General features: G+C 45.7%; 1 protein-coding gene across 1 annotated transcript in view; it reads left to right on the forward strand.

The window, feature by feature from the left end:
• syt15 (synaptotagmin XV) overlaps positions 1-25,722 on the forward strand; it is a 46,541-nt gene that overhangs the window by 6,092 nt on the left and 14,727 nt on the right. Inside the window, exons 3-8 of the mRNA XM_067972339.1 lie at positions 4,127-4,181; positions 9,898-9,965; positions 18,842-19,040; positions 20,506-20,645; positions 22,480-22,772; positions 24,827-24,997. Of these exons, the coding sequence (XP_067828440.1) occupies positions 4,127-4,181; positions 9,898-9,965; positions 18,842-19,040; positions 20,506-20,645; positions 22,480-22,772; positions 24,827-24,997 (926 nt within the window). The remainder of the gene's footprint in view (positions 1-4,126; positions 4,182-9,897; positions 9,966-18,841; positions 19,041-20,505; positions 20,646-22,479; positions 22,773-24,826; positions 24,998-25,722) is intronic.

Below are 25,722 nucleotides of genomic sequence, written 5' to 3' on the forward strand. Positions count from 1 at the left end.
AGGTAAACATAATGAGAGAGGAAGTACTCGAGGGACTGGAATCCTTGAAAGTTGATAAGTCACCAGAACCGGATGGATTGTTTCCTAGGCTATTGAAGGAAGCCAGGGAGGAAATAGCGGATGCTCTGAGAAACATTTTCCAATCCTCACTAGATACAGGGGAGGTACCAGAGCACTGGAAGACGGCAAACGTAATACCATTGTTTGAAAAGGGTACGAGGGAAAGGCCAAACAATTATAGGCCGGTCAGTCTTACCTCAGTGGTGGGCAAACTATTAGAATCAATACTGAGAGATAGGATAAACTGTCACTTGGAAAGGCATGGTTTAATCAGGGATAGTCAGCATGGATTTGTTGAGGGAAGGTCATGCCTTACAAATCTGATTAAATTCTTTGAGGAAGTGACAAGGAGGATTGATGAGGGTAGTGCAGTGGATGTTGTCTGCATGGATTTTAGTAAGGCATCTGACAAGGTCCCACATAGCAGACTGGTCAGAAAGGTAAAAGCCCATGGGATACAGGGAAATCTGGCAAATTCGATCCAAAATTGGCTCAATAACAGGAAACAAAGGGTAAAAGTCAATGGATTTCTTTGTGAATGGAAATCCATTTCCAGTGGTGTGCCACAGGGCTCAGTGTTGGGTCCCTTGCTGTTTGTGGTATATATTAATGATTTGGACTTGAATGTAGGGGGCAAGATTGGCAAATTTGCAGACGACTCAAAAATTGACCGTGGAGTTGATAGTGAAGAGTATAGCTGTAGACTCCAAGAAGATATCAACGGGCTGGTGGAGTGGGCAGAAAAGTGGCCAATGGAGTTCAACCCGAAGAAGTGTGAGGTAATGCACTTAGGGAGGGCAAACAGTAAAAGGGAATACGCAATAAACGGGAATATATTGAGAGGGGTAGAGGAAGTGAGAGACCTTGGAGTGCATGTGCTCAGGTCCCTGAAGGTGGCAGTACAGGTAGATAAGGTTGTGAAGAAGGCATACGGAATGCTTTCCGTTATTAGCTGAGGTATAGAATACAAAAGCAGGATGATGGAACTATATAAAACGCTGGTAAGGCCACAGCTGGAGTATTGTGCACAGTTCTGGTCACCACATTACAGGAAGGACGTAATTGCTCTGGAGAGAGTGCAGAGAAGATTTACAAGAATGTTGCCAGGGCTTGAAAATTGCAGCTACAAGGAGAGATTGGATAGGCTGGGGTGGTTTTCCTTGGAGCAGAGGAGGCTGAGAGGTACAAAATTATGAGGGGCCCAGATAGAGTGGACAGGAAGTACCTGTTTCCCCTAGCGGAGAGTTCAGGAACTAGAAGACATAAATTTAAGCTGATTGGCAGAAGGGTTAGAGGGGACATGAGGAAAAACTTTTTTACCCAGAGGGTGGTGGGTGTATGGAATTCACTGCCCGAATTGGTGGTAGAGGCAGAGACCCTCAACTCTTTTAAAAAGAACCTGGACCTGCACCTAAAGTGCTGTAAGCTGCAGGGCTATGGACCGGATGCTGGAAGGTGGGATTAGAATGGGCACCTGGTTGTTCTTCGAGCCAGCGCGGACACGATGGGCCGAATGGCCCCCTTCTATGCTGTATCTTTTCTATAGTTCTACGTCAGGTGAAAGGAGGTGGGAAGGGTCGGATCCATGAGGTGAGTGCCTTTATTGCACTGCTTGTGGGCCTGGAGGAGCAGGAGTGCTTCATCCAGGCCCAACAAGCTCACTTGTCGTGATTGGACCGCTGCAATTGGCCAACCCCCCCGCCGCCTCTCCCCCTGATACTGAACCCCCCTCTGATCTTCTCCAAGGCCCAATCAATGTCATTCACCTCCCCCCACCCCTGTGATTTCTTTCACGGCCCACGATCTCTCTCTCCCTCCCTCCCCCCTCTCCGATTCGTGGCTCCACTCACTTCCAGAGTGAGTAGCTGAGTCATACAGAACAGGAAGGGGCCATTCCAGTCTGTCAATCTGGCTGCCTGGTGCATGGGAAACCCAAAAGCACAAATATTCACCTTCAATTGTGTTGCGATCGCAGATTGCGACGCACTCATTGGCTTCCGGGTTCCCCACGCAAATATCTGCAGATGGGCTTGATTCCTGTCTCCGAGTGAAAATCATGCCCATTGTATCAGCTTATACTCTTGTCAATACCACATACAAACATGAAAACTGGTGTACAATTCTGGAAAAAAAGCACAGATAAGAGAGACTGTGTTTATCTAGTGAGTAGCTGAGTCATACAGAACAGGAAGGGGTCATTTTAACCTAACTTGCTGGGCGGGAAACCCACCGGATGGGGTGGAATGTCGGTTTTACACCCAATATTGACTCCAATGGATTATAAAATCAGGCGGGGTCTAAAACCAGCATTGCATCCGATCCCGTCAGTTTCCCAACGGGCAGGTGAGGTTACAATTGCCCCCGGAGGGTCTCTGGTTTAATCACCTGCCTGTGCTGGGCTTGCTGATCTCAGCCAGGAAAGTGGTAGGGGTACTACAATTGGCTTCAGTGCCCCTGGGTGAGGGGGGAAATCTGCCAGGGTTCCCACTGCCAGTTACTGTCTGGTGCCCCTGCTGGACGTGCGCATGCCCCTGGTGGTTGGAGGAGGAGCGGTTGCCATGATGCCCTCCTTGTGGCTAAACACTCCTCTGACAGTCACTGTTGAGGTTCACAAATGAACGTTGGCCACTTGGGCAAGATATTGGGGTGGAGGATGGTAGCTGACACCTATGGAACTATAGCCCAGTGAGATTCCAATGTCTCCGGTAGAATAGGGAAGGGGAGAGAAAAATCTGGCTGAGAATTTAAAAAAATGATGAAATACATCTATAAATAAATAATGAATGAATGAATTAATTAATGAATTACAGATGAAAAAAGACATATTCCTTGTACATCATTAAGCTGTGCAATGGATAGCAAAACGTATTTGAAAAATTGCTGTACTGGGATAAATGCGCAGGTCATCAAAAGACAGCAGCAGGAGGATGTGTTACGTACAAGCACGTAAACGTCTACATCTTAGCGTGAAGAAGCAAAGCAGTGAGAAGACGCTGGTGCATTCTCATTGGAAAGACTGATGGTGACGTTGTCATCTAAACTATGCATGAGTTGGATTTCGAGATAAAAACCATTTCCATCAGACCCAGGCCTCACTGTTGAAGGAACACAGGAGCACAGCGTAATAGAACAGAAGTTGCTACTATTTTAACAGCAGTGTCTAAATGAACAAAAACAATTGAGCAATGATGCCTGGTAAGTATGTAAAAGTATATTACTTATCTCTAACTTATTTCACTTCATCAGAAAGAGAGCAGTCAAAATTGTTCCCTATGATCAGGAAATGCCTTGTACAGGGTTTGCTGTAAAAAAAGAACTAAACATTTTGACAATTGTAAACAATTTTACAACACCAAGTTATAGTCCAGCAATTTTATTTTAAATTCACAAGCTTTCGGAGGCTTCCTCCTTCGTCAGGTGAACGATGTGAAACGACCTGACGAAGGGGGAAGCCTCCGAAAGCTTGTGAATTTAAAATAAAATTGCTGGACTATAACTTGGTGTTGTAAAATTGTTTACAATTGTCAACCCCAGTCCATCACCGGCATCTCCACATCATAAACATTTTGAGGAAGAGAGATCCGAGGAAAACTTTGATGATTCAGTGTACAGTCGGAGATTTGCATTGATCCATTTTCATCCAGTCGGAGGTTTCAGAAGTTTTGCTCTTGTCTATTTTTAAAAATAAGATCCTTTTTAAACCAAAATGCTTTTGTGATGTGGATTGGTTTGATTTGTATCTCACACCATCCTTGTTTAATAACTTCTGTACAAGTCACATATTTTTAAATTGTGTTTTCTTATGCACAAGATTCAGACCTAGGTGAAAGCTTAGCTCTGAGACACCGTCCAAACGGCCCACCTTCAGAATTAGAGATTGTTTCTCTGCCCTGTGGGAGCTCACTCAGTTTGTTTGACTCCAGATAGTCTGTGAATTCACGCATGTGTCAATCTCCTGTTCTTTTTGGGGTTATTTTTTTTAAAGTTTGATTGTATTTTTTAGTTAAAAATTAACTTATTATTTCTGTTTCTGGTGCTGTCTGCCTGTGCCATAAACATTTTGCAGACAGGAAGAGCTTCAGCATAATCCGCAGCCAGGCTCAAAAGCTGGCATTGAGGCAGTAAGCGTAATGATGCCTTTGATTTACTCTCCGCAAAGGAGCAGTGAGCTTTAGCCTGGCGTCCAGCCTTTGCCATGGCAGCCTGCGTGTTGCACTCACTTTTTGCTCTCAGTAATCATAAGTTACATGAACAGTCCCTAGTTTGTGACATGGCATTGTCACTTAGTAATTGACACTCCTGAATTCATCACCCATAGCAGGGAATCAATGATTTAAGGTGGATAATTAATATTGAGAGTACAATTAAGGTAACTGGAGTTGTTATGCTAAGTATTGGAGAACGTGAATACTGTTGATATCTAAGAAAACTAATTCAGTAGAAGACATTAATTTTGACTTAATGTAGTGCCTGCAGAAATATCAGGAGATTTAAGGTGGGTTTGTTTTGTCTCAGTCGTTTTGGTCGATTTTTAAAGAAATTACAACAGTTAATTCAGCCTGTTCGCACTGGATTAAGTTTGGTAGTGAATAGCCACCAGAAAGTTGACAGCACCCTTTGAACTTGCAATTGACTGTGGCCAAAAATAAAGGGACCTGAGTCTAGAAAAATGCTGGACGGTCTACAGCCATCTCTATGTCAACAACTGGAGACATCTTGTACTGGAGATATCAGACTGTACTGGCTACCAAAGAGTTAATAAAATAAGGGGTATTAACAGCACTCAACTACGAAACGAAAATAAATGATTTAACAAAAATTGGTGTTTAATCTTTTTTAAAATGAGTAAAATGAATGAATTAAAATTCTGTCTTCTCCAACAGGATTGTGTTTCACAGAAATATGAAAGTTAACGGCAGAGATGTTATCACTTGACTAATGGTTTCTGCTTGTTTAATGGATTTGCAATTCTTAAAGATATAATTTCTTTATAGTTAACAATGTACCTGTAGTATTGTTGCTTAAGGTAGCAATGGTAAACAACGGGAATACTTTTGTGCCTTCACGGATAATGTTTGGAAAATTGTAAATCTAAGCCCCAATTAGGCTGGAAGTTATTTGACAGAATATATATGTATTTGATTGGGCAAATCATATCTATGACTTTAATTGTATCAGGATCTTTGTGCGTGTTTTATTTTAAGTTAAATTGATTACAAGTTTTATAAATCCACAGGATACACTATAGCAATAAATGCACAAAAAGTTAAAAATAAGTTAAAATGACTTTGCAGAATTACACAGTTACTGGACTATGTCCTTTTTTACGTCTGTGAGATTTGAGATGCACGAGTCTGCAGCTCTCCGGGCTGAAGCTGGCTTTGTTCCTTTTCAGTCAGAGTTGCAGAGAACGTGATTTAATTTTTTCCCAGTACAAATGCATGCTATGCAATGAACCCATTCAAGGGCGTTCAAGAAGAGCCACAATGGATTTACATTTTTTTTTAAATAGGTGATTGTGGTTTTCGAGACCGTGTCAGTGGTGCTGGCGCAGGATTACCAGAATATTTCTTTTACATGGAAGTAGCTCCACAGAGTTATCGAGCCGCTTTTGATATGAGTTGCTGTTCAAGCACTCGAGAAGGGTAAAACTTTACCTGAAGGGTTTAACCGGGGATAATCAAATGTTACTTTAAAAACAAGTCCCGTCTAGGTGCTTCCAGCACAATGCTGTGTATAAAGTAAGATTACAACAGAGGAAGAATGTTTTATTTTCCATGTCAGTCAGCTGAAATTGAAATTGATAAGTGAAAAAATGTTGGGAATAAAATTACAGATAGGAGAGAAGTTAATTGACTACAAATCCTGGGCACTCTGGAACCGTTCGGGTATCAGGAGCCAGGGACAAGTACTCAGGATTCCAAACTGAGGAGAGCTGAGATTACTGAATATTGACAAAGTCCTGTCCAACAATGCCCGTCCAGTCTGAACCTAATCCTGCTGTAAAGGAGAGGACATATTAAAGGTAATTAATATCCATTATCGTGCAGACTGCCTTCTAGAATTGCTACAATCTTGAAAATATAAAAGGGTCTCAGGCACAAATGTAGCAGGATATTTTGAGGAAAAAAAGGTCCAAGAAGAGTTTAAGTAAAATAAACAAAAATGTAATGATACATTGGACCAAACTGTCAATATTGTATTGGATTGTAAAGTTCCTCCAGGGCTCATGAATGAGATGGCAAAATTATATTATGGTATATATAAATTAAACGAGAATAAGTGACTGGGGGTATAAGGTAGAACTAGGAATATTATACCAAATGGGGTTTAAGTTCATTGCCCTAGATATTATCGGTGAATTTGAGGAACACAAACCAAAGGGGTTTGGGAAAAGATGTGTGAATGCATCTACGAGTAATATAAATCACCTGGGCACGATTGACCAAACAATATCAATCTAGCATCAATGAACAATCTAGTGAAAGTTAGGAAAGTGTAGTTAAGAAGAGTTCATTGATAGCTTTCTCTTGGAGATGGTTATGTCTTTGCTTAAACTGAACAATGAACATTTAATAGCCTGGCCAGGGGGAGATAAGCAAAGATCTCCAGACACCCCCCGATCTTTTGATAAGAAAGCCTGAAAATGCAGGAATGGCTTGTATATGTTGTCAAATGTGGCATGATCTTGGGATATGGCTGTGTGAGCAAATGTGATATGTTGCGCGTGAGGCAACTTGTATGCAGAATGCAGGATGAAGATGCACTGAAAAACGGGTCTCAGACTTGCTTAGTCACATTGACAACACCACTACACGAAATGGTTAATGTGGCTCAGGAGAGTGAGAACATATACTGTATCACTACTGATTTAAAGTTTTATTCAAAGCTCTGGCACATGCTCCATACAGAAACCAACTTTTTATACACAAATTAATGAAACAATCAGGACAGGGCTATACACGCGTACATATCAGAGGGATGGAAATTCAAGTAAAGATATAAAATTGAAAATTCCAAATTCATTGTGAACCCCCAAAATTGAAATTAAATATGGATAACAGTAAAAGAGTAATGGAGGATCTTTTGAGTCCCGATGACTTTTAGGTACATGATGCTGATGAAATATTGTTTCATTTGATAACAAAATTCTGCAGTGGACAGAGAAGCTTTCTTTGTTCATTCAAGCCTTGAGAGATAAAGACCTGACCAAGTGCGAATGTGAGACAGTAGGGCAGCCCCTATCCTGTACATCGCCTCAGCTTCACAGGAAAGCAGGAGAGGTATGACATCTTTATGATAGTTAAGTGTCATTCCAGGCCGATGAAGACAAGATGGGGAGATACCTGCCTGTGTGGTTGATTGGCAAGGCTGTATGTTTTGACCATCAATTCAAGATATTATAGTTCCAATTAATTACCCAAGCATAACATTCAATCGTGGGATGAAAATATATTCCAGGGACCGTTAATTCCTACAAGGCCACACCTGTATAGGAAATACAGACAACAACAACTTGCATTTATATAGTGCCTTTAAAGTAGTAAAATATCCCAAGGCAGTGTTATGAAACAAAATTTGAAACCGGACAGGTGGCCAAAAAGCTAGGTAGGTTATAAGGAAGGAGAGAGAAGCAGAGAAATGGTATCACTGCCTGTAGAGGGTCTTTGTTCATTAATTCCATCCTTTTGGTTGAGCTCTGTAACTGTCTTTCAGCCTAATGATTTGATTGATTGACAGATGTAACCTAGGCGAAACTATCAATAAGAAGGTAACAAAGTCTGTTAGAAAATAACTCGTTAAAACAAAAGTTATTGATAAGGGACAAGGGGAACAGATAACTGTATTAGTTAATACAGAAACGTAAGGTCACGTTGGAAGGGTTGGAAAAAAAGGTATAAAAACTGATTGTTAGGACAGATACTTCAGAATTCGATTAAAGTCTGATCCACCTTGAAAAACACAAACTTGAAACTGTAACGCGTTTTGGATTTTCCGGCTAACAGGTTTTGCCGTAAGTGCTGCTATTAAGTGTATGTTTAATTATTGTCAATAATAATTATTATTGTATGCTTAATAAATCTGTGACATTCAATGCTGCGAACCTTATTACTTTGAGGAGTAACTTATAAGAACACGCATCCTCTAACAGGAGGTCCGACAGCGGGTGATGGGAGGACTGACAGCGGGCGGTGGGAGGACTGACAGCGGGTGATGGGAGGACTGACAGCGGGTGATGGGAGGACTGACAGCGGGTGATGGGAGGACTGACAGCGGGCGATGGGAGGACTGACAGCGGGCGATGGGAGGACTGACAGCGGGCGGTGGGAGGACTGACAGCGGGCGGTGGGAGGACTGACAGCGGGTGATGGGAGGACTGACAGCGGGCGATGGGAGGACTGACAGCGGGCGATGGGAGGACTGACAGCGGGCGATGGGAGGACTGACAGCGGGTGATGGGAGGACTGACAGCGGGCGGTGGGACATTTTTGTGGTGCCTGGAATGATTCAGGAGTGGCCTCTAGCTGGGGGAGGGGGTCCCTTTAAGGCTGTTCTATGTCCAGCGTGGTGCACACTACGCCCCTCGGTACCTGAAAGTTCCATCGGGGCCCGACAGCTCCTGAGCCTAATCCTGTCCTCCCCTCACATCCAGGCACTTGCATCTCCAGCAGCAACCACTGGATGGCAATCAGGATCAGTATGTAAGGAATCTTACAACACCAGGTTATAGTCCAACTGTTTTATTTGAAAATCACAAGCTTTCAGAGGCTTTCTCCTTCGTCAGGTGAGTGTGGGATTCCATGGAAGGTTACCACATTTATAGTCAGAGAACAATACCTGGTGATTGCAGATAATCTTTCCAACTGCCCGTTGTCAAGGCAATCAAAGTGTTCAGACAGAGAGATGTTACCTACAGGACCACTGAATATACAAACGGCCAGAACAAAAGACAGACAGAGAGAGAGAGAAACATCCGAAAGGAAGAGAAAGACAGAGAATGACCCGTTGTATTAAAAACAGATAACTTTCTTTCGCTGGTGGGGTTACGTGTAGCGTGACATGAATCCAAGATCCCGGTTGAGGCCGTCCTCATGGGTGCGGAACTTGGCTATCAATTTCTGCCCGACGATTTTGCGTTGTCGTGTGTCTCAAAGGCCGCCTTGGAGAACGCTTACCCGAAGATCGGTGGCTGAATGTCCTTGACTGCTGAAGTGTTCCCCGACTGGGAGGGAACCCTCCTGTCTGGCGATTGTTGCGCGGTGTCCGTTCATCCGTTGTCGCAGTGTCTGCATGGTCTCGCCAATGTACCATGCTCCGGGGCATCCTTTCCTGCAACGTATGAGGTAGACAACGTTGGCCGAGTCACAGGAGTATGAACCATGTACCTGGTGGGTGGTGTCCTCTCGTGTGATGGTGGTATCTGTGTCGATGATCTGGCATGTCTTGCAGAGGTTGCCGTGGCAGGGTTGTGTGGTGTCGTGATCAGGATCAGGAACTGGTTGCTGCTGGAGCTGCAAGTGTCTGGATGTGAGGGGAGGTCAGGATTAGGCTGAGCGACTTTCCCCTCACAAATCCGGGACTCCTGAACCCGACGTCTTTCTAGCTAACTCATCACAGACTGGGAGCTGGGACCTCCCTGCTCTGTGCGGATCAGCTACTCACCTAACTTATCCGAGGGGAAAGGAGTGTCTTTTTTATATTTTTATTTCAGTTGTCTTATCAATATTGAGAGAAGACGCAGCAAACACAAACGGAGTTACCGTGAAAACTTTCAGTTGGTGCTTTCGCCTTAAGCACTGAGTTCTCTAAAACACTTAATAAACTTTTGTGTTTCAGTTTTTCTGAATTGGTTGGCAAGCTGACCACTGACTCAGTTGATAGTATTCCTGTCTCTGAGTCAGAAGGTGAAGGGTTCGAGCCCCACTCCAGACAGTCCTGGTGAGTGGAGACTAGAATACGGCCTCTAAATACTGGGTTGATATCCAGCGAGGCACTCACATCCGGACGGAGTGACCCCCGGTTTGGTTCATAGTATTCCCGCTTCTGAGTCAGAAGGTGAAGGGTCCGGGCCCTGCTCCAGACAGCCCTGGTGAATGGAGAGAGGACCAACTCTGAATACTGGGTTGATGTCCAGCGGGGGTACTTGCATCCGCTGGCTGTGGGTGTCCCTCCCTCCTAAAGGGTAGGTGAAGGAAATGGATAACCACCTCAGCTACTCTTCCCTATGGAGTGGCTCAAGAATCTCATGTGTGAGACTTGAGTTAGAACCTGTCCTGGTGGCAGAACACAATGGACGGACAGTTGAGCAAGCTTGATGTAAAAGTGGAATAAAAATAGAAAGTGTTGGCAGAACACAACAGTCAGTCAGCGTCTGAAAGAGAAAAACAGGTCAATGTTCTGACCTCACCCTTCGACCCGGGATCAATCTTTTCAGGTGTGGAATGTACATAGGAACAGGAGGAGGCCATTCAGCCCCTCGAGCCTGTTCTGCCATTCAATTAGATCATGACCAATCTGTATCTTAACTCCATCTTGTTAAGATCAGTCTTAGTTCCATAACCTTTAATACCCTTGCTTAACAAAAATCTATCAATCTCAGTTTTGAAATTTTCAATTGATCCCCAGCCTCAACAGTTTTTTGTGGGAGAGAGTTCCAGATTTCCACTACCCTTTGTGTGAAGAAGTGCTTCCTGACATCACCCCTGAACGACCTTACTCTAATTTTAAAGTTATGCCTCCTTATTCTGGATTCCACCACCAGTGTCTCTCCATCTACCCTACCAAATCCTTTCATCATCTTAAACACCTCAATTAGGTCACCCTTTAATCTTCTACACTCAAGGGAATACAAGCCTAGTCTATGCAACCTGTCCTCATAATTTAACCCCTTTAGCCCCGTATCATTCTGGTGAATCTGGGCTGCATCCTCTCCTTGGCCAATTTATCCTTCCAGAAGTGTGGTCACCAGAACTGAACACAGTACTCCAGATGGAGTGTAACCAGAGCTCTGTACAGCTGTGTCATAACTTCCAACCCTTTGTATTTCAGCCTTCTTGAGATAAAGACTAACATTCCATTAACATTTTAAATTATTTTTTGAACTTGTGGTGTGGGTTCCAGTTATTTTCTACTTATAGATATTATTAAAAATCAAATATTATTCCAGCGTTTGTGTTTTTTTGATCTCTTGAGAGGGTGAATTCTGCTCAGACTGGCGCGTTGGTCTTTTGTCTCCGAATCTTCCTTGTTTCTGAAAATTGTAAACAATTTTACAACACCAAGTTATAGTCCAACAATTTTATTTGAAATTCACAAGCTTTCGGAGACTTCCTCCTTCCTCAGGTGAATGTTGTGGAAATGAAATCCTTGAACCCTTCGCATTTATAAATCACAGAACAATACCTGGTGATTACAGATAGTCTTTCCAACTGCCCGTTGCCAAGGCAATCACAGTGTGCAGACAGAGAGGTGTTACCTACAAGTCCACCGAATATACAAACAACCAAAAAAAAAACAGAGAGAGAGAGGCAGAAACATAGAAAAGACAGCAAATGACCCGTTATATTAAAAACAGATAACATTTGTTCGCTGGTGGGGTTACGTGTAGCGTGACATGAACCCAAGATCCCGGTTGAGGCCGTCCTCATGGGTGCGGAACTTGGCTATCAATTTCTGCTCAACGATTTTGCGTTGTCGTGTGTCTCAAAGGCCGCCTTGGAGTATGCTTACCCGAAGGTTGCGACACTACAGACTTCCTACAAAAACTCAGTACCCACGGACCAGTTGAACCAGGAACACTTCTCACCACGATGGACGTCTCGGCACTCTACACCAGTATCCCCCACGATGACGGCATCGCTGCGACAGCATCAATACTCAACACCAACAACAGCTAATCTCCAGACGCTATCCTACAACTCATCCGCTTCATCCTGGATCACAATGTCTTCACCTTCGATAACCAGTTCTTTACCCAAACACACGGAACAGCCATGGGGACCAAATTCGCACCCCAATACGCCAACATTTTCATCCACAAGTTCGAGCATGACTTCTTCACTGCACAGGATCTCCAACCAACACTATACACCAGATACATCGACGACATTTTCTTTCTATGGACCCACGGCGAGGAATCACTAAAGAGACTACACGATAACATCAACAAGTTCCATCCCACCATCAAGCTCACCATGGACTACTCCTCAGAATCAGTTTCTTTCTTGGACACACGAATCTCCATCAAAGATGGGCACCTCAGCACCTCACTCTACTGCAAGCCCACGGACAACCTCACGATGCTCCACTTTTCCAGCTTCCAACCTAACCACGTCGAAGAGGCCAACCCCTATGGACAGGCCCTGCGAATTCACAGGGTCTGCTCAGACGAGGAGGAACGCGATGGACACCTACAGACGCTGAAAGACGCCCTAGTAAGAATGGGATATGACGCTCGACTCATCGATCGACAGTTCCGACGGGCCACAGCGAAAAATCGCATAGACCTCCTCAGAAGACTAACACGGGACGCAACCAACAGAGTACCCTTCGTCGTCCAGTACTTCCCCGGAGCGGAGAAACTACGCCATGTTCTCTGCAGCCTTCAACATGTCATCAATGACGACGAACACCTCGCTATGGCCATCCCCACACTTCCACTACTCGCCTTTAAACAGCCACCCAACCTCAAACAGACCATCGTTCGCAGCAAATTACCCAGCTTTCAGGAGAACAGCATCCACGACACCACACAACCCTGCCACGGTAACCTCTGCAAGACATGCCAGATCTTCGACACAGATACCACCATCACACGAGAGGACACCACCCACCAGGTGCATGGTTCATACTCCTGTGACTCGGCCAACGTTGTCTACCTCATACGTTGCAGGAAAGGATGCCCCGGAGCATGGTACATTGGCGAGACCATGCAGACACTGCAACAACGGATGAACGGACACCGCGCAACAATCACCAGACAGGAGGGTTCCCTCCCAGTCGGGGAACACTTCAGCAGTCAAGGACATTCAGCCACCGACCTTCGGGTAAGCATACTCCAAGGCGGCCTTTGAGACACACGACAACGCAAAATCGTTGAGCAGAAATTGATAGCCAAGTTCCGCACCCATGAGGACGGCCTCAACCGGGATCTTGGGTTCATGTCACGCTACACGTAACCCCACCAGCGAACAAATGTTATCTGTTTTTAATATAACGAGTCATTTGCTGTCTTTTCTATGTTTCTGCCTCTCTCTCTGTTTTTTTTTGGTTGTTTGTATATTCGGTGGACTTGTAGGTAACACCTCTCTGTCTGCACACTGTGATTGCCTTGGCAACGGGCAGTTGGAAAGACTATCTGTAATCACCAGGTATTGTTCTGTGATTTATAAATGCGAAGGGTTCGAGGATTTCATTTCCACAACATTCACCTGAGGAAGGAGGAAGCCTCCGAAAGCTTGTGAATTTCAAATAAAATTGTTGGACTATAACTTGGTGCTGTAAAATTGTTTACAATTGTCAACCCCAGTCCATCACCGGCATCTCCACATCATTGTTTCTGAAAGTAAGGAGCAGGCTGCAATCCCCGTGTGACCGGAGCACATCCCGAGTATTTGAAGCAACAAAGAATCAGCAGGGAGTTTCCTACCTCCGCTCTCAGCGTAGCCCAGCTGAAACCTCAGGCTGCACGACATTAATGTGCTTATTTTCTAAGAGACCGCATCACCGATAAAGCCTCGCACAAAGCCGGCACTCACTGGAAATTCCACAGGGCGGCGGGGTAGGGATTTCAGTGGCTACAAAACCAGGCGAAGAGCTCCGAGGCTGGGACCCAGAGCCTCACAAGATTTACCCCATTGTGTCTGTCACAGCGGAACTGCTTCCAGCTTTTTAAAATTAAAAGTGAGACGAGAGTAATAAACAAAGTTTCCCGATGTAGCGGGAGGGTGAGATATACAGAGCAGTGAGTGAGTGCACTGTGTAGAGGGAGGGTGAGATATACAGAGCAGTGAGTGAGTGCACTGTGTGGAGGGAGGGTGAGATATACAGAGCAGTGAGTGAGTGCACTGTGTAGAGGGAGGGTGAGATATACAGAGCAGTGAGTGAGTGCACTGTGTAGAGGGAGGGTGAGATATACAGAGCAGTGAGTGAGTGCACTGTGTAGAGGGAGGGTGAGATAGACAGAGCAGTGAGTGAGTGCACTGTGTGGAGGGAGGGGGAGATAGACAGAGCAGTGAGTGAGTGCACTGTGTAGAGGGAGGGGGAGATAGACAGAGCAGTGAGTGAGTGCACTGTGTAGAGGGAGGGGGAGATAGACAGAGCAGTGAGTGAGTGCACTGTGTAGAGGGAGGGGGAGATAGACAGAGCAGTGAGTGAGTGCACTGTGTAGAGGGAGGGTGAGATAGACAGAGCAGTGAGTGAGTGCACTGTGTAGAGGGAGGGTGAGATAGACAGAGCAGTGAGTGAGTGCACTGTGTGGAGGGAGGGGGAGATAGACAGAGCAGTGAGTGAGTGCACTGTGTAGAGGGAGGGGGAGATAGACAGAGCAGTGAGTGAGTGCACTGTGTAGAGGGAGGGGGAGATAGACAGAGCAGTGAGTGAGTGCACTGTGTAGAGGGAGGGGGAGATAGACAGAGCAGTGAGTGAGTGCACTGTGTAGAGGGAGGGGGAGATAGACAGAGCAGTGAGTGAGTGCACTGTGTAGAGGGAGGGGGAGATAGACAGAGCAGTGAGTGAGTGCACTGTGTAGAGGGAGGGGGAGATAGACAGAGCAGTGAGTGAGTGCACTGTGCAGGGTGGGAGTGAGTAATCAGCAAGTTCTCCCTTTTGTTATTTTACATGTGGAATCTACAGGATCAATTCAGCGATGGTGCATTCCCAACGACAGGAGCAGAGAACAGAGAATCTGGTGTGGATGTGAGTGCACTTGATTCACACAAATCCTGATTTTCTAGTCATTAAAATCTACCACCAGAAAATCAGGATTTGTGTGAATCAAGTGCACTCACATCCAGGAATCAGACTCACGCCCAATCCCGATCCATTCTGCCATCAAATGAGACTCAGCAATGGGAGTGCAACTTATCTGAATTGACCCTTCTTACTTTGCAAGTATTAATCATAAAGGACAATTACACCAGCATGAGGAAACCAGGACACCACTGATTCCCTGAGGTCGGTATTAAGAATTCCAGTACAGTCTCCAACCATCATTAAACCGACCCATAAAATTGCCTCTTTAATTTTACAAGACCTGTAAGAAGTCTCCCTGCATAGGCCAATCCCTTTTTCTGGCCCTCCTGGGGCTTGCATTTCGCTTCAGTCCCAAATAGGGTTGCCAACTCTGGTTGGACGTATTCCTGGAGGTTTCATCACATGACCTCCTGCCTCCAGCCGTCCTGGCCCACGATTGGTCACCAAACACGGCCATCCTCAGGGTGCCCCTTCCCAGCCAATGGGAAAGCAAACAGACATTTCATTAAATCCGATTGGATGTTTCTTGATTGTCCGTTGACCGGCCTTTTCTCCCATCTCCAATATTTTATGATTAATAAACGAAAGTGTTCGGAGGAAATTGAAAAAAACACAATTTTTTTAATGCCCCTATTACTTTTCTCCCGGGTTGCTCACAGCAGTGTCCGGGAGATTAATCTGTAATTCCTGGAGACTCCAGGGCAATCCTGGAGGGTTGGCAACCCTGGTCCCAAAGCTGAAATTTCAGTCCTGGCCTTGGGTGCTGCTGCTGATAAATTCTGTGCGTGAGGGAGAGAGATGCATTATGGGAGTTGTGGTTTTCCTGCTGCTCCTGGAGGAACTACAGTGCCCAGAGTGCACCATGCAATCCATGCCACATGACCATGAGACAGACCATTTACAACTAACTGTGAAGCTGGGCTTTGATGCTAAGCTTGGACATAGTTGCTGGTCATGATGTGGAGATGCCGGTGATGGACTGGGGTTGACAATTGTAAATAATTTTACAACACCAAGGTGAACAATGTGAAAATGATTTTTCGAGGATTTCATTTTCACATCGTTCACCTGACGAAGGAGGAAGCCTCCGAAAGCTTGTGAATTTAAAATAAAATTGCTGGACTATAACTTGGTGTTGTAAAATTGTTTACAATAGTTGCTGGAGTCAGTCAGTTGTCAGGACCAGAGCACTGTGAATGACGACCTGTTCTAGGTGCCAGGGATTGGACACTTGAGGGTAGGGAGAGATCTCCCTGTAGCAGTAGCTTCAGCAAGAACTATAAATCTCAATCCTTCTCCCTCCCCTGTCTATCTCTCCGCCTCTACCCAATCTCCAACCTCCTCTTTAAACTGCTAGGACTATTAAAAAATGTAATCCTGATTGGTGCAAAAAAGGCTGCTCTCTGATTGGTCTAAATCCAACCAGCCTGGAGCAGCTTTTTCCAATTGTGCAAATTTAAAGAGCTGGAACTGAGCCAAAGTCAAAATCGTGCGTATTCAAAGAACCTGTAAAGACCTGGATTTAGCCTGTGTGGTGGACATCCCTGGCCTTTAAAGACAGCACTCTAAACCCACGGGTCAGGAAGGTTCTGGTTCAATTTTCAGTCTGTGCCGTTGGCTGATCTCCGTCTGGAGCAGCTGTTGGAGCTGCCGATGATCAGAACCCTTGGGCCAGAGAGAGGGGAAATATCAGCCAGGACTCTCCTCCGTCTTGTTCGTGTGTTGCATCGAGCCCTTTGCTGAGTCCATTAGGAGGGATGTGGGCATAAGAGGGGTGACGATCCCAGGCAGCAGAGGCACTCAGGTCAAGGCCTCCCTCTACATGGACGACGTCACCGTCTTTTGCTTGGATCAGCTGTCGGTCCGCAGATTGATGAGCATCTGCGACCAGTTCGAACTGGCCTCGGGGGCCAGGGTAAATCGTAGCAAGAGCGGGGCCATGTTCTTTGGGAACTGGACCGACCGATCCTTAGTCCTCTTCACCATCAGGTCGGATTACCTGAAGGTGCTGGGGATCTGGTTCGGGGGGGCCGGGGCGTGCACCAAAAACTGGGAGGAGCGTATTTCCAAGGTTAAGCAGAAACTGGGACTGTGGGATCGACCATCCCTCTCGATCGTGGGCAAGAACCTGGTCATCAGGTGCGAGGTGCTCTCGGTGTTGCTGTACGTGGCGCAGGTCTGGCCCATACCTCGCTCCTGCGCCGCGACAGTCACCCGAGCCATCTTCTGCTTTATCTGGAGATCAAAAATGGACCGTGTCCGCAGGGTCACGATGTACAAATCTCCAGAGAAAGGGGGGAAAGGCGTGCCCAACGTGGCCCTCATCCTGATGGCCACCTTTGTGTGCGGCTGCATCAAGCTGTGCATAGACCCTCGGTACGCAAACACAAAGTGTCACTACGTGCTGAGGTTCTACCTGTCCCCGGTGTTGCGAAGGATGGGCCTGGCCACGCTGCCACGGAACGCTCCGACCAGTTGGACCGTTCCACCCCACCTGTCCTTCGTGGAAATGTTTGTGCAGAAAAACACCTTTGACCACAAGGCGATCAGCAAGTGGTCCGCACGTAACGTCCTCGAGACCCTGCAGGAAAAGGAGATGGTGGATCCTGTCGGTTGGTTCCCCGAGCAGACTGTCAATGTCATTTGGCAGAACGCCTCATCGCCAGAGCTTTCAAACAAGCACCAAGACCTAGCTTGGCTGGTGGTGAGAAGGGCCCTTCCCGTCAGATCCTTCATGTACTCCCGGACTCTCTGCGCCACCGTGCGCTGTCCCCGAGGAGGCTGCGGTGGAGACGAGACCGTCAGCCATCTCCTTCTGGAATGTGCCTTTGCAAAGAAGGTCTGGAGAGAGATGCAGTGGTATCTGTCCAGGTTCATCCCGAGCAGTTCTGTAACACAGGATTCTGTGCTCTATGGGCTGTTCCCGGGGACGCACACTGAGACGGACATCAACTGCTGCTGGAAGACCATCAACTTGGTGAAAGACGCCCTTTGGTCTGCCCGAAACTTGCTGGTCTTCCAGTGCAAGGAGCTGTCCTCGACCGAGTGTTGCAGACTGGCACATTCCAAGGTCCAGGACTACGTGCTTAGGGACGCACTGAGGATGGGTGCGGCCGCCGCAAAGGCTCTGTGGGGAAAGGCAACCGTTTAGAGCCTTCCCGCCATTGTATACCGAGGGGCTGCAATCAGGGAAAAACCCCCTCGGGCAGAATGTAAAATTCGAATTAATGTAATGTAACTGAAATGAATCTGTAATGCACCTGTAAAGAATCTGTAACGTACCTGTTATCAATAATCTGTATTGAGTGTAATGCAATGAGGCACCCTAGAGTGTCATGAACTGTGATTGTGTCCAGTGTGTTCATTGAACTGTACTTGATGTTACCTGCAAATTGTATGATCTGTGTTGTGTATGTTTGGAATGTGATATGACAACTGTATTGTATGTATTGCTGCAAATTTTATGAATAAAGTATATTTTTTGAAAAAAAAATCAGCCAGGACTTCCTTTCCAGATTCGTATCGAGTGACTCCAGCTGAAATATGTGTACTTGTGGATGTCAAGTGAGGACAGGATTGGGGTTGACTGTGATGTATTTCACAGTTGAATAGTCCATTGATCCACACTGTCTAGGCCCAGGTAGGAAAGTGGGTACTCCACTGAGGCATCGGAGGGCTGCTGGGATCTGTGCTTTTGAGCGGCTGGGCTGGGTGGGTACAATTGGAAAATAAAATACAACAAGTGTATTTAGTTTGTGCTTGGGTTGCTCAGATGATGTACCATTGATCTCTGATCTTTCTGTTGAAGCTGCAGTGATAATTGGAGGCATCTTCTTCTTCCTCTTGATTGGAGTTGCTGTTTACCTCTGGAGGGCGAAATGTTCCAGTCGTATTTACCAAGATTTGTACTCCACTTTGTCCCTGGCACACACTTCATCATCAACCAATAGCAACAATCAACATCAGGCTGCACTCTTGAGCTTCTCCAGCCAGCCAGTAGTTCAAAGGTAAGTGGACTTTCAATTAAAGAGTTAATATATGGACTGACTGAGTGCTGCCATGGGCCAATACTCCACTTTTTCACATGGGTTTCTATCCAATCAAATTAATGGGATGAGACTCTTCTCTCTCTGCCGGCTAAAGGGATCTCAAATGAAATTTAGTTTGAGGGAATCTCAACCCAGTTCTTCGTGGCTGTGAATCCCAGCACAAAAATGCTCATCGTTCTGCATTAGTTGGCACTAACTAGTCTCACTCAGAGAGACCGTAAGAAGACTGGTATGGAACACGAAAATATACTGGTGGAGAGGGAGGGGGCTCTCCTTAGACTGAAAATTAGGAAAGAGAGAAGTTGCATTTATATAGCAGCTTATCATATCTTCAGATCATGTCCCCAAAGTTTTACAACCAATGAATTACTTTTGAAGTGTGCTCGCTGTTGTAATGTAGGTGAATGCAGCAAGGTCCTCATGAACAGCAAATGAATCTCTTTTCGGGGTTGCTGGTTGAGAATGTTGGCCAGGACACCAGGAGACTCCTTTGTGCTTCCTCATCCAGTGCCATGAGATCCTTAACATCCAGCTGAAAATGTAGATGGTGCCTCGGTTTATCTGGTTCTGGGTATGGTTCTCAGCTGCCAGTAACCACTTGGTGCCTCATCTCAGGCACCCTTTCCAGCACTTTCACCGCTAGTGTGTGGTGTGCTGGCAGGCTACTCTTTGCATTTATATAGTGCCTTTCACAACTTCAGGACGTCCCAAAACGCTTTACAGCCAATGAAGTACTTTTGAAGTGTAGTCACTGTTGTAATGTAGGAAACGCGGCAGCCAATTTGCACACAGCAAGATCCCACAAATAGCAATGAGATAATGATCAGATCATTTGTTTTAGTGCTATTGGTTGAGGGATAAATATTGGCTAGGACACTGAGGAGAACTCTGCTTTTCTTCAAATTGTGCCCTGGGATCTTTTACATTCACCTGAGAGGGTAGATGAGCTTTAGTTTAATGCCTCAGCTGAAAGACGACACCTCTGACAGTGCCGCACTCCTTCTGTACTCCACTGGAGTGTCAGCCTGGATTATGTGCTCAAGTCTCTGGAGTGGGACTTGAACCCACAACCTTCTGACATCAGAGATAAGAGTGCTACCACTGAGCCAAGGCTGAAATCTTTATGTGGACTGCCAACAGAACCTGAGTTTGTCTGTGTGGCTCAGCCCCTGCTGCACATTCAAGCACTAAGCCAGAGGGATGCTAGACTGACATTCAATTTTTGACCAGTTCCACATATCTACAGTTTCAACATTTCTAGCAGCCAGTAGAACATTCCAGTGGGACTGTACAAACAGGAGGTCTCTGTTACCTATAAACATATCTCACCTGTCAGTCTATCCCTCCAGCAGCTCCATGCTCTGAGTAACATCAGACATTGTTAGCATCACAGACTGATGTCAAAAAACCCTTTTCTTTCCAGGATTAAAAATGTCCAGTTCGTCGTCCCACCAAAGTATCATGTGCGAGAGCGGTTACATCTGGGGAATGACAAATGTGTTGGAGCTGACAGTCCAGCCAACAGTAACCTGGATCTACACCATTCGTTGTTTGAGTCTATGGGTAGGGTCCTGGAATATTTAAACCAGATTTTCATTAGTGACATTTGGAAAAAATAATAAATAATGTCTCTTTATTTTCAGCCTGCATGCTTCCTCGCTAAGTTCCTATGTCTGAATTTCAATGGTTTCTGTGTTTATTAACACAGATGAGTAACCTTGAATAGGGTAAACTCGACATAATCTCATTCTCCGGTCTGTGCTGAATTAGTTGATGTCAGTGTGGGCAGCGATAGAGATGCCTCTGTGTCCTTGGGACAGGAAATGTCTCAGCTCAGCCTAGTCCTATCTTCAGCTGGCGTCCAAGAAAGAGCACTTTCTAGCAGGGTGTTGCTGGATAGAAATCGGGAAGAACTCCTTATGCCCTTGTCAGTCTTCCATCCTCCCATAATCCTCAAGCTTCTAAAACTCAAGCTTGGTGTTGCCGGATCGCGACATGTTTCCTTTCCTAGTTTTGAATCTTAATACTGACCCTGCACCTAGAGCTCTCACTGTAAAACACTGACCCTGCACCTAGAGCTCTCACTGTAAAATACTGGAGCCTGGGTTGATTCCCTCCTCCTAATACAGGCTGACTGAGGCCAATCTTATAATCCATACGAGCGCCCAAGCTGAGATCAGCCAACTCTGCACAGACCAGGGGTTGAAGCTGGAGTTTCAGCAACAACAACTTGCATTTATATAGCAACTTTAACATAGTAAAACATCCCAAGGCACTTCACAGGAGCGTTAGCAAACAAAATTTGACACCGAGTCATGTAAGATATTGGGACAGGTGAACAAAAGCTTAGTCAAAGAGGTAGGTTTTAAGGAGCGTCTTAAAGGAGAAGACAGAGGTAGGGAGGCAGAGAGGTTTAGGGAGGGCATTCCAGAACTTAGGGGCTAGACAGCTGATGGCATGGCCGCCAATGGTGGAGCAAAGGAAATTGGGGATGCTTAAGAGGCCAGAATTGGAGGAATGCAGAGTTCTTGGAGGGTTGTAGGGCTGGAAGAGGTTACAGATATCGGGACGGGCAAGGCCATGGAGGGATTTGAACACAATGATGAGAATTTTAAATTTGAAGTGTTGCCAGACCGGGAGCCAATGTAAGTTAGTGAGCACAGGGGTGATGGGTGAATGGGACTTGGTGCAAGTTAGGATACGGGCAGCAAAGTTTTGAATGAGCTGAAGTTTACAGAAGTTGGAAGATGGGAGGCCGGCCAGGAGAGCATTGGCATAGTCGAGTCTGCAGGTAACAAAGGCATGGATGAGGGTTTCAGCAGCAGATGGGCTGAGGCAGGGGTGGAGACGAGTGATATTACGGAGGTGGGAAAAGGCGGTCTTAGAGGTGGAGAGGATATGGGGTTGGAAGCTCACCTCAGGGTCATATAGGATGCCGAAGTTGCGAACGGTCTGGTTCAGCCTCAGAGAGTAGCCAGGGAGAGGGATGGAGTCGGTGGCCAGGGAACAGAGTTTGTGGCGGGGACCGAAGACAATGGCTTCAGTCTTCCCAATATTTAATTGGAGGAACTTTCTGCTCATCCAATACTGGATGTTGGACAGGCAGCATGAGAAATCAGAGGCAGTGGAGCGGTCGAGAGGTGGTGGTGAGATAGAGTTGGGTGTTGTCAGTGCACATTTGAAATCTGATGTTTCCTGGTTGATATGTTTCAGTCCTGTACTGAGTGACGCAAACACCCCTGAACAATCAGGGCAGTGTTTACAGAACATGGTTTATTGGGCAGAATGAGCTAGGTGATCTGAGCAGCCTTTTCTCAGTCCATTCCTTATCATATTATTATCCACTCCCCACTGATAGCAATTCAATCATTACCTTTTTCTCCATCTCCAAAAACAGGAGCATGTGCCCTGGGAGCCTTAATTCCAGATTTATACAAGTTTCCAGAGGAAGATAGTGAGACAGATTATCCGGAGGGAAATATTGGCAGGCTCTGGCTCGCTGTACAATATGAACAGGAAATGGAACGGCTTATGGTCACTTTAATCAAAGTAAGAAACCTCCGGTCACCATCAGGGACTTCAAAATTCTTTGTGAAAGTATGCCTTCTACCCAATGAAAGATTTTACATTCAGTCAAGAACCAAACACCAAACCAGAAACTCACAGTTGAATGAAAGGATTGTTTTCCAGGTGGGTGTTGAACAGGTGAAAGTTAGATTGTCAGTCACAGAGGTACAGACAGACCGACCGACCCAGAGATACAGAAAAAGAAAGACTTGCATTTATATAGCGCTTTTCACGACCTCAGGATGTCCCAAAGCGCTTTACAGCCAATGAAGTATTTCTGAAGTGTAGTCACTGTTGTAATATAGGAAATGTGGCAGCCAATTTGCGCACAGCAAGGTCCCACAAACTGCAGTTTGATAATGACCAGATAATCTGATGTTGGTTGAGGGATAAATATTGGCCAGGACACCAGGGAGAACTCCCCTGCTCTTCTTCAAAATAGTGCCGTGGGATCTTATATATCAACCTGAGAGGGTAGACGGGACCTTGGTTTAATGTCTCATCTGAAAGACAGCACCTCCAACAATGCAGCACTCCCTCAGTACTGCACTGGAGTGTCAGCCTAGATTTTGTGCTCAGGCCTCTGGAGTGGGGCTTGAACCCACAACCTCCTGTCTCAGAGGTGAGAGTACCACCAACTGAGCCCCAAACACTATCAGCCAAAGAGGTACAGATTGATTTACCCAGAAATAGATAGATTGAGTGACACACAGAGTTCTTTTGCGCCTATTTACTCCCTGCTCCTGTGCTTAGTGCAGTAAAATTCCATGGGCACCGTTAACCGTCCAGTACCTCACCCAATGTGAACCTAGATAGTGAATGTTGGCAGGCTCTTTGACTGTGTTGGGCATCACAGCTGAACCGTATCCAGTTTTCACCTGACATCCACAAATGTGAACCTGTTAGCAGGGTGTCACCGGGCAGTGATCAGGAACAGGATCTCTGGCTCATTTTCCCTCCCTTGCCTGGAGCACTTAGTTCACTGGTTGTGATCAGCTAAAGTAGCACAGGAATTGAATCTAGGAATTTTTGCCATTTTGTTTTCCACTAATGTCCCTGTTTTTGGTTCTCAAACTATTAATGTACATCACTGTGCAGGTTCCTGCATTTTTGCTTACGTTGCTGGTCGCCCTCCCAGTCGAAGGCAGTTCCTGTGTGAACACCCAGCCCAGAACAAGTGTCACTGGAACATTTTTTTTGAGACTTTGGATGCCAGGACCTATTTCCCTTAGCAGAGGGGTCAGTGACCAGGGGGTATAGATTTAAAGTAATTGGTAGATAGATTAGAGGGAGATGAAGAAAATTTTTTTCACCCAGACGGTGGTGGGGGTCTGGAACTCGCTGTCTGAAAGGGTGGTAGAGGCAGAAACCCTCAATTCATTTACCTGGATATGCAACTGAAGTGCCGTCACCTACAAGGCTATGGACCAAGTGCTGGAAAGTGGGATTAGGCTGGGTACCTCATTTTCGGCTGGCACGGACACGATGGGCCGATTGGCCTCCTTCTGTGCCGTAAATTTTCTATGATTCAATGATTGCAGCCAGCACAAGGCAGATGCCACAGTCCATTAGTTGCTGCTCCCATTCTGCCAGCAGCCCCTTCTCCAGGGGCTGAATGTTGATGTTCCGGCTCTTATTTTGGTGTCTGCTGATTGTCACTGAGTTACATTCTAATCCTTCTAGCAAGGACAGTATTGTGCAGGAACCCTCACTATTTTGCCAATCTTTTCAGAGGTGTGGACGAGTCAGACATCGCCTGAAGCACGATTTGAGACCCGGGACCGTCCTCGTTGCCCTTCTTGGGGTTTTTACTATTATTTTATTTTCATAACTACACCCGAGGGCTTCCTGAATGTAACTGTCTGACAGAAAGTGATGACATAATGGATCCAGGTACAGCTGATTGTGAGATACTCGTGAATAAAGGAAAGTCCTTGCCCAAACTCTATAAAGTCATAGGGGAGTGCCCAGACTAACTGGTGGTGAGTTTCTGTATTAACAGTCATGCAGTAAAGTCCCTTATTTTATTTAATCTTGCAGTGTGTGTCTGGATCTCTTTTTTACAGGTCTTCTGGACTGAACCTCAATAGTATCTATAACCTCAAATATATCTGATGATTTGAATGATTAATGTATGTCATAGTATTGCTAGGGACTTCTTGCTCATCTTCCTACAGGTTTCAAACGAAACTCTAAGTCAGAGGACTCTGAAGGTACTTGTGTATGATATTGATAAACAGAAAAAGCATCAGCTCATTGGACAGGTCATTCTCCCACTCAACAGCAATGTACTAAGTGAAGATGGCAAGCTGGCGATGTGGAAGGATCTGGAAACAGGAGATCTCGAGGTAATACAGTGTAGTGGTTATGCTACTGGACTTGTAATGCAGAGGCCAGGACTAATAATCTGGTAGAATGTGAGTTCAAATCCCAATTTGAATTCAGTTTAAAAAAAGCCAGAAATTAATAAACTGGTACCAGTAAAAGTGACCATGAAGCTGTTGGATTGTTGTAAAAACACAACTGGTTCACTAATGCCCTTTAGGGAAGGAAACCTGCTGTTCTTACCCAGTCTGGCCTATATGTAATTCCAATCCCACAACAATGTGGTTGACTCTTAACTTAGCCCCTCAGTTGTATAAAACCACTATGGTTGAAGAAGGAGGCTCACCACCGCCTTCTCAGGGCAACTAGGGATGGGCAATAAATGCTGGTCTTGCCAGTGACACCACAACCCAAGAATTAATTTTTAAGATATGACTACTTATTTGTCGTATTAAAAACATTTAAATGGTGTCTTCAATCTAATTGTTTTTTGATCTGGTTCGCATATGGTTAATGTGAAAGAGAACTTGATTATCGTAGAGGTGGACCTACGGGAGCTGGATTTGGATAAGGTGGGACCTCTATGGGCAAGGATGAAGGTAATGAAGGGAAGGAAACTGATTGTGGGTGTCTGCTATGGACCAACAGGTTTCCGCCCCTGCCACAGCACTGAAACGGCCCTTATCAAAGTCACAAATGACACCTTCTGAGATTGTGACCATGGTAAACTATCCCTCCTCATCCTTCT

This window comes from Heptranchias perlo, chromosome 36 (assembly GCF_035084215.1).
Source record: "Heptranchias perlo isolate sHepPer1 chromosome 36, sHepPer1.hap1, whole genome shotgun sequence".
In the NCBI taxonomy this organism is placed as follows: Eukaryota; Metazoa; Chordata; class Chondrichthyes; order Hexanchiformes; family Hexanchidae; genus Heptranchias; species Heptranchias perlo.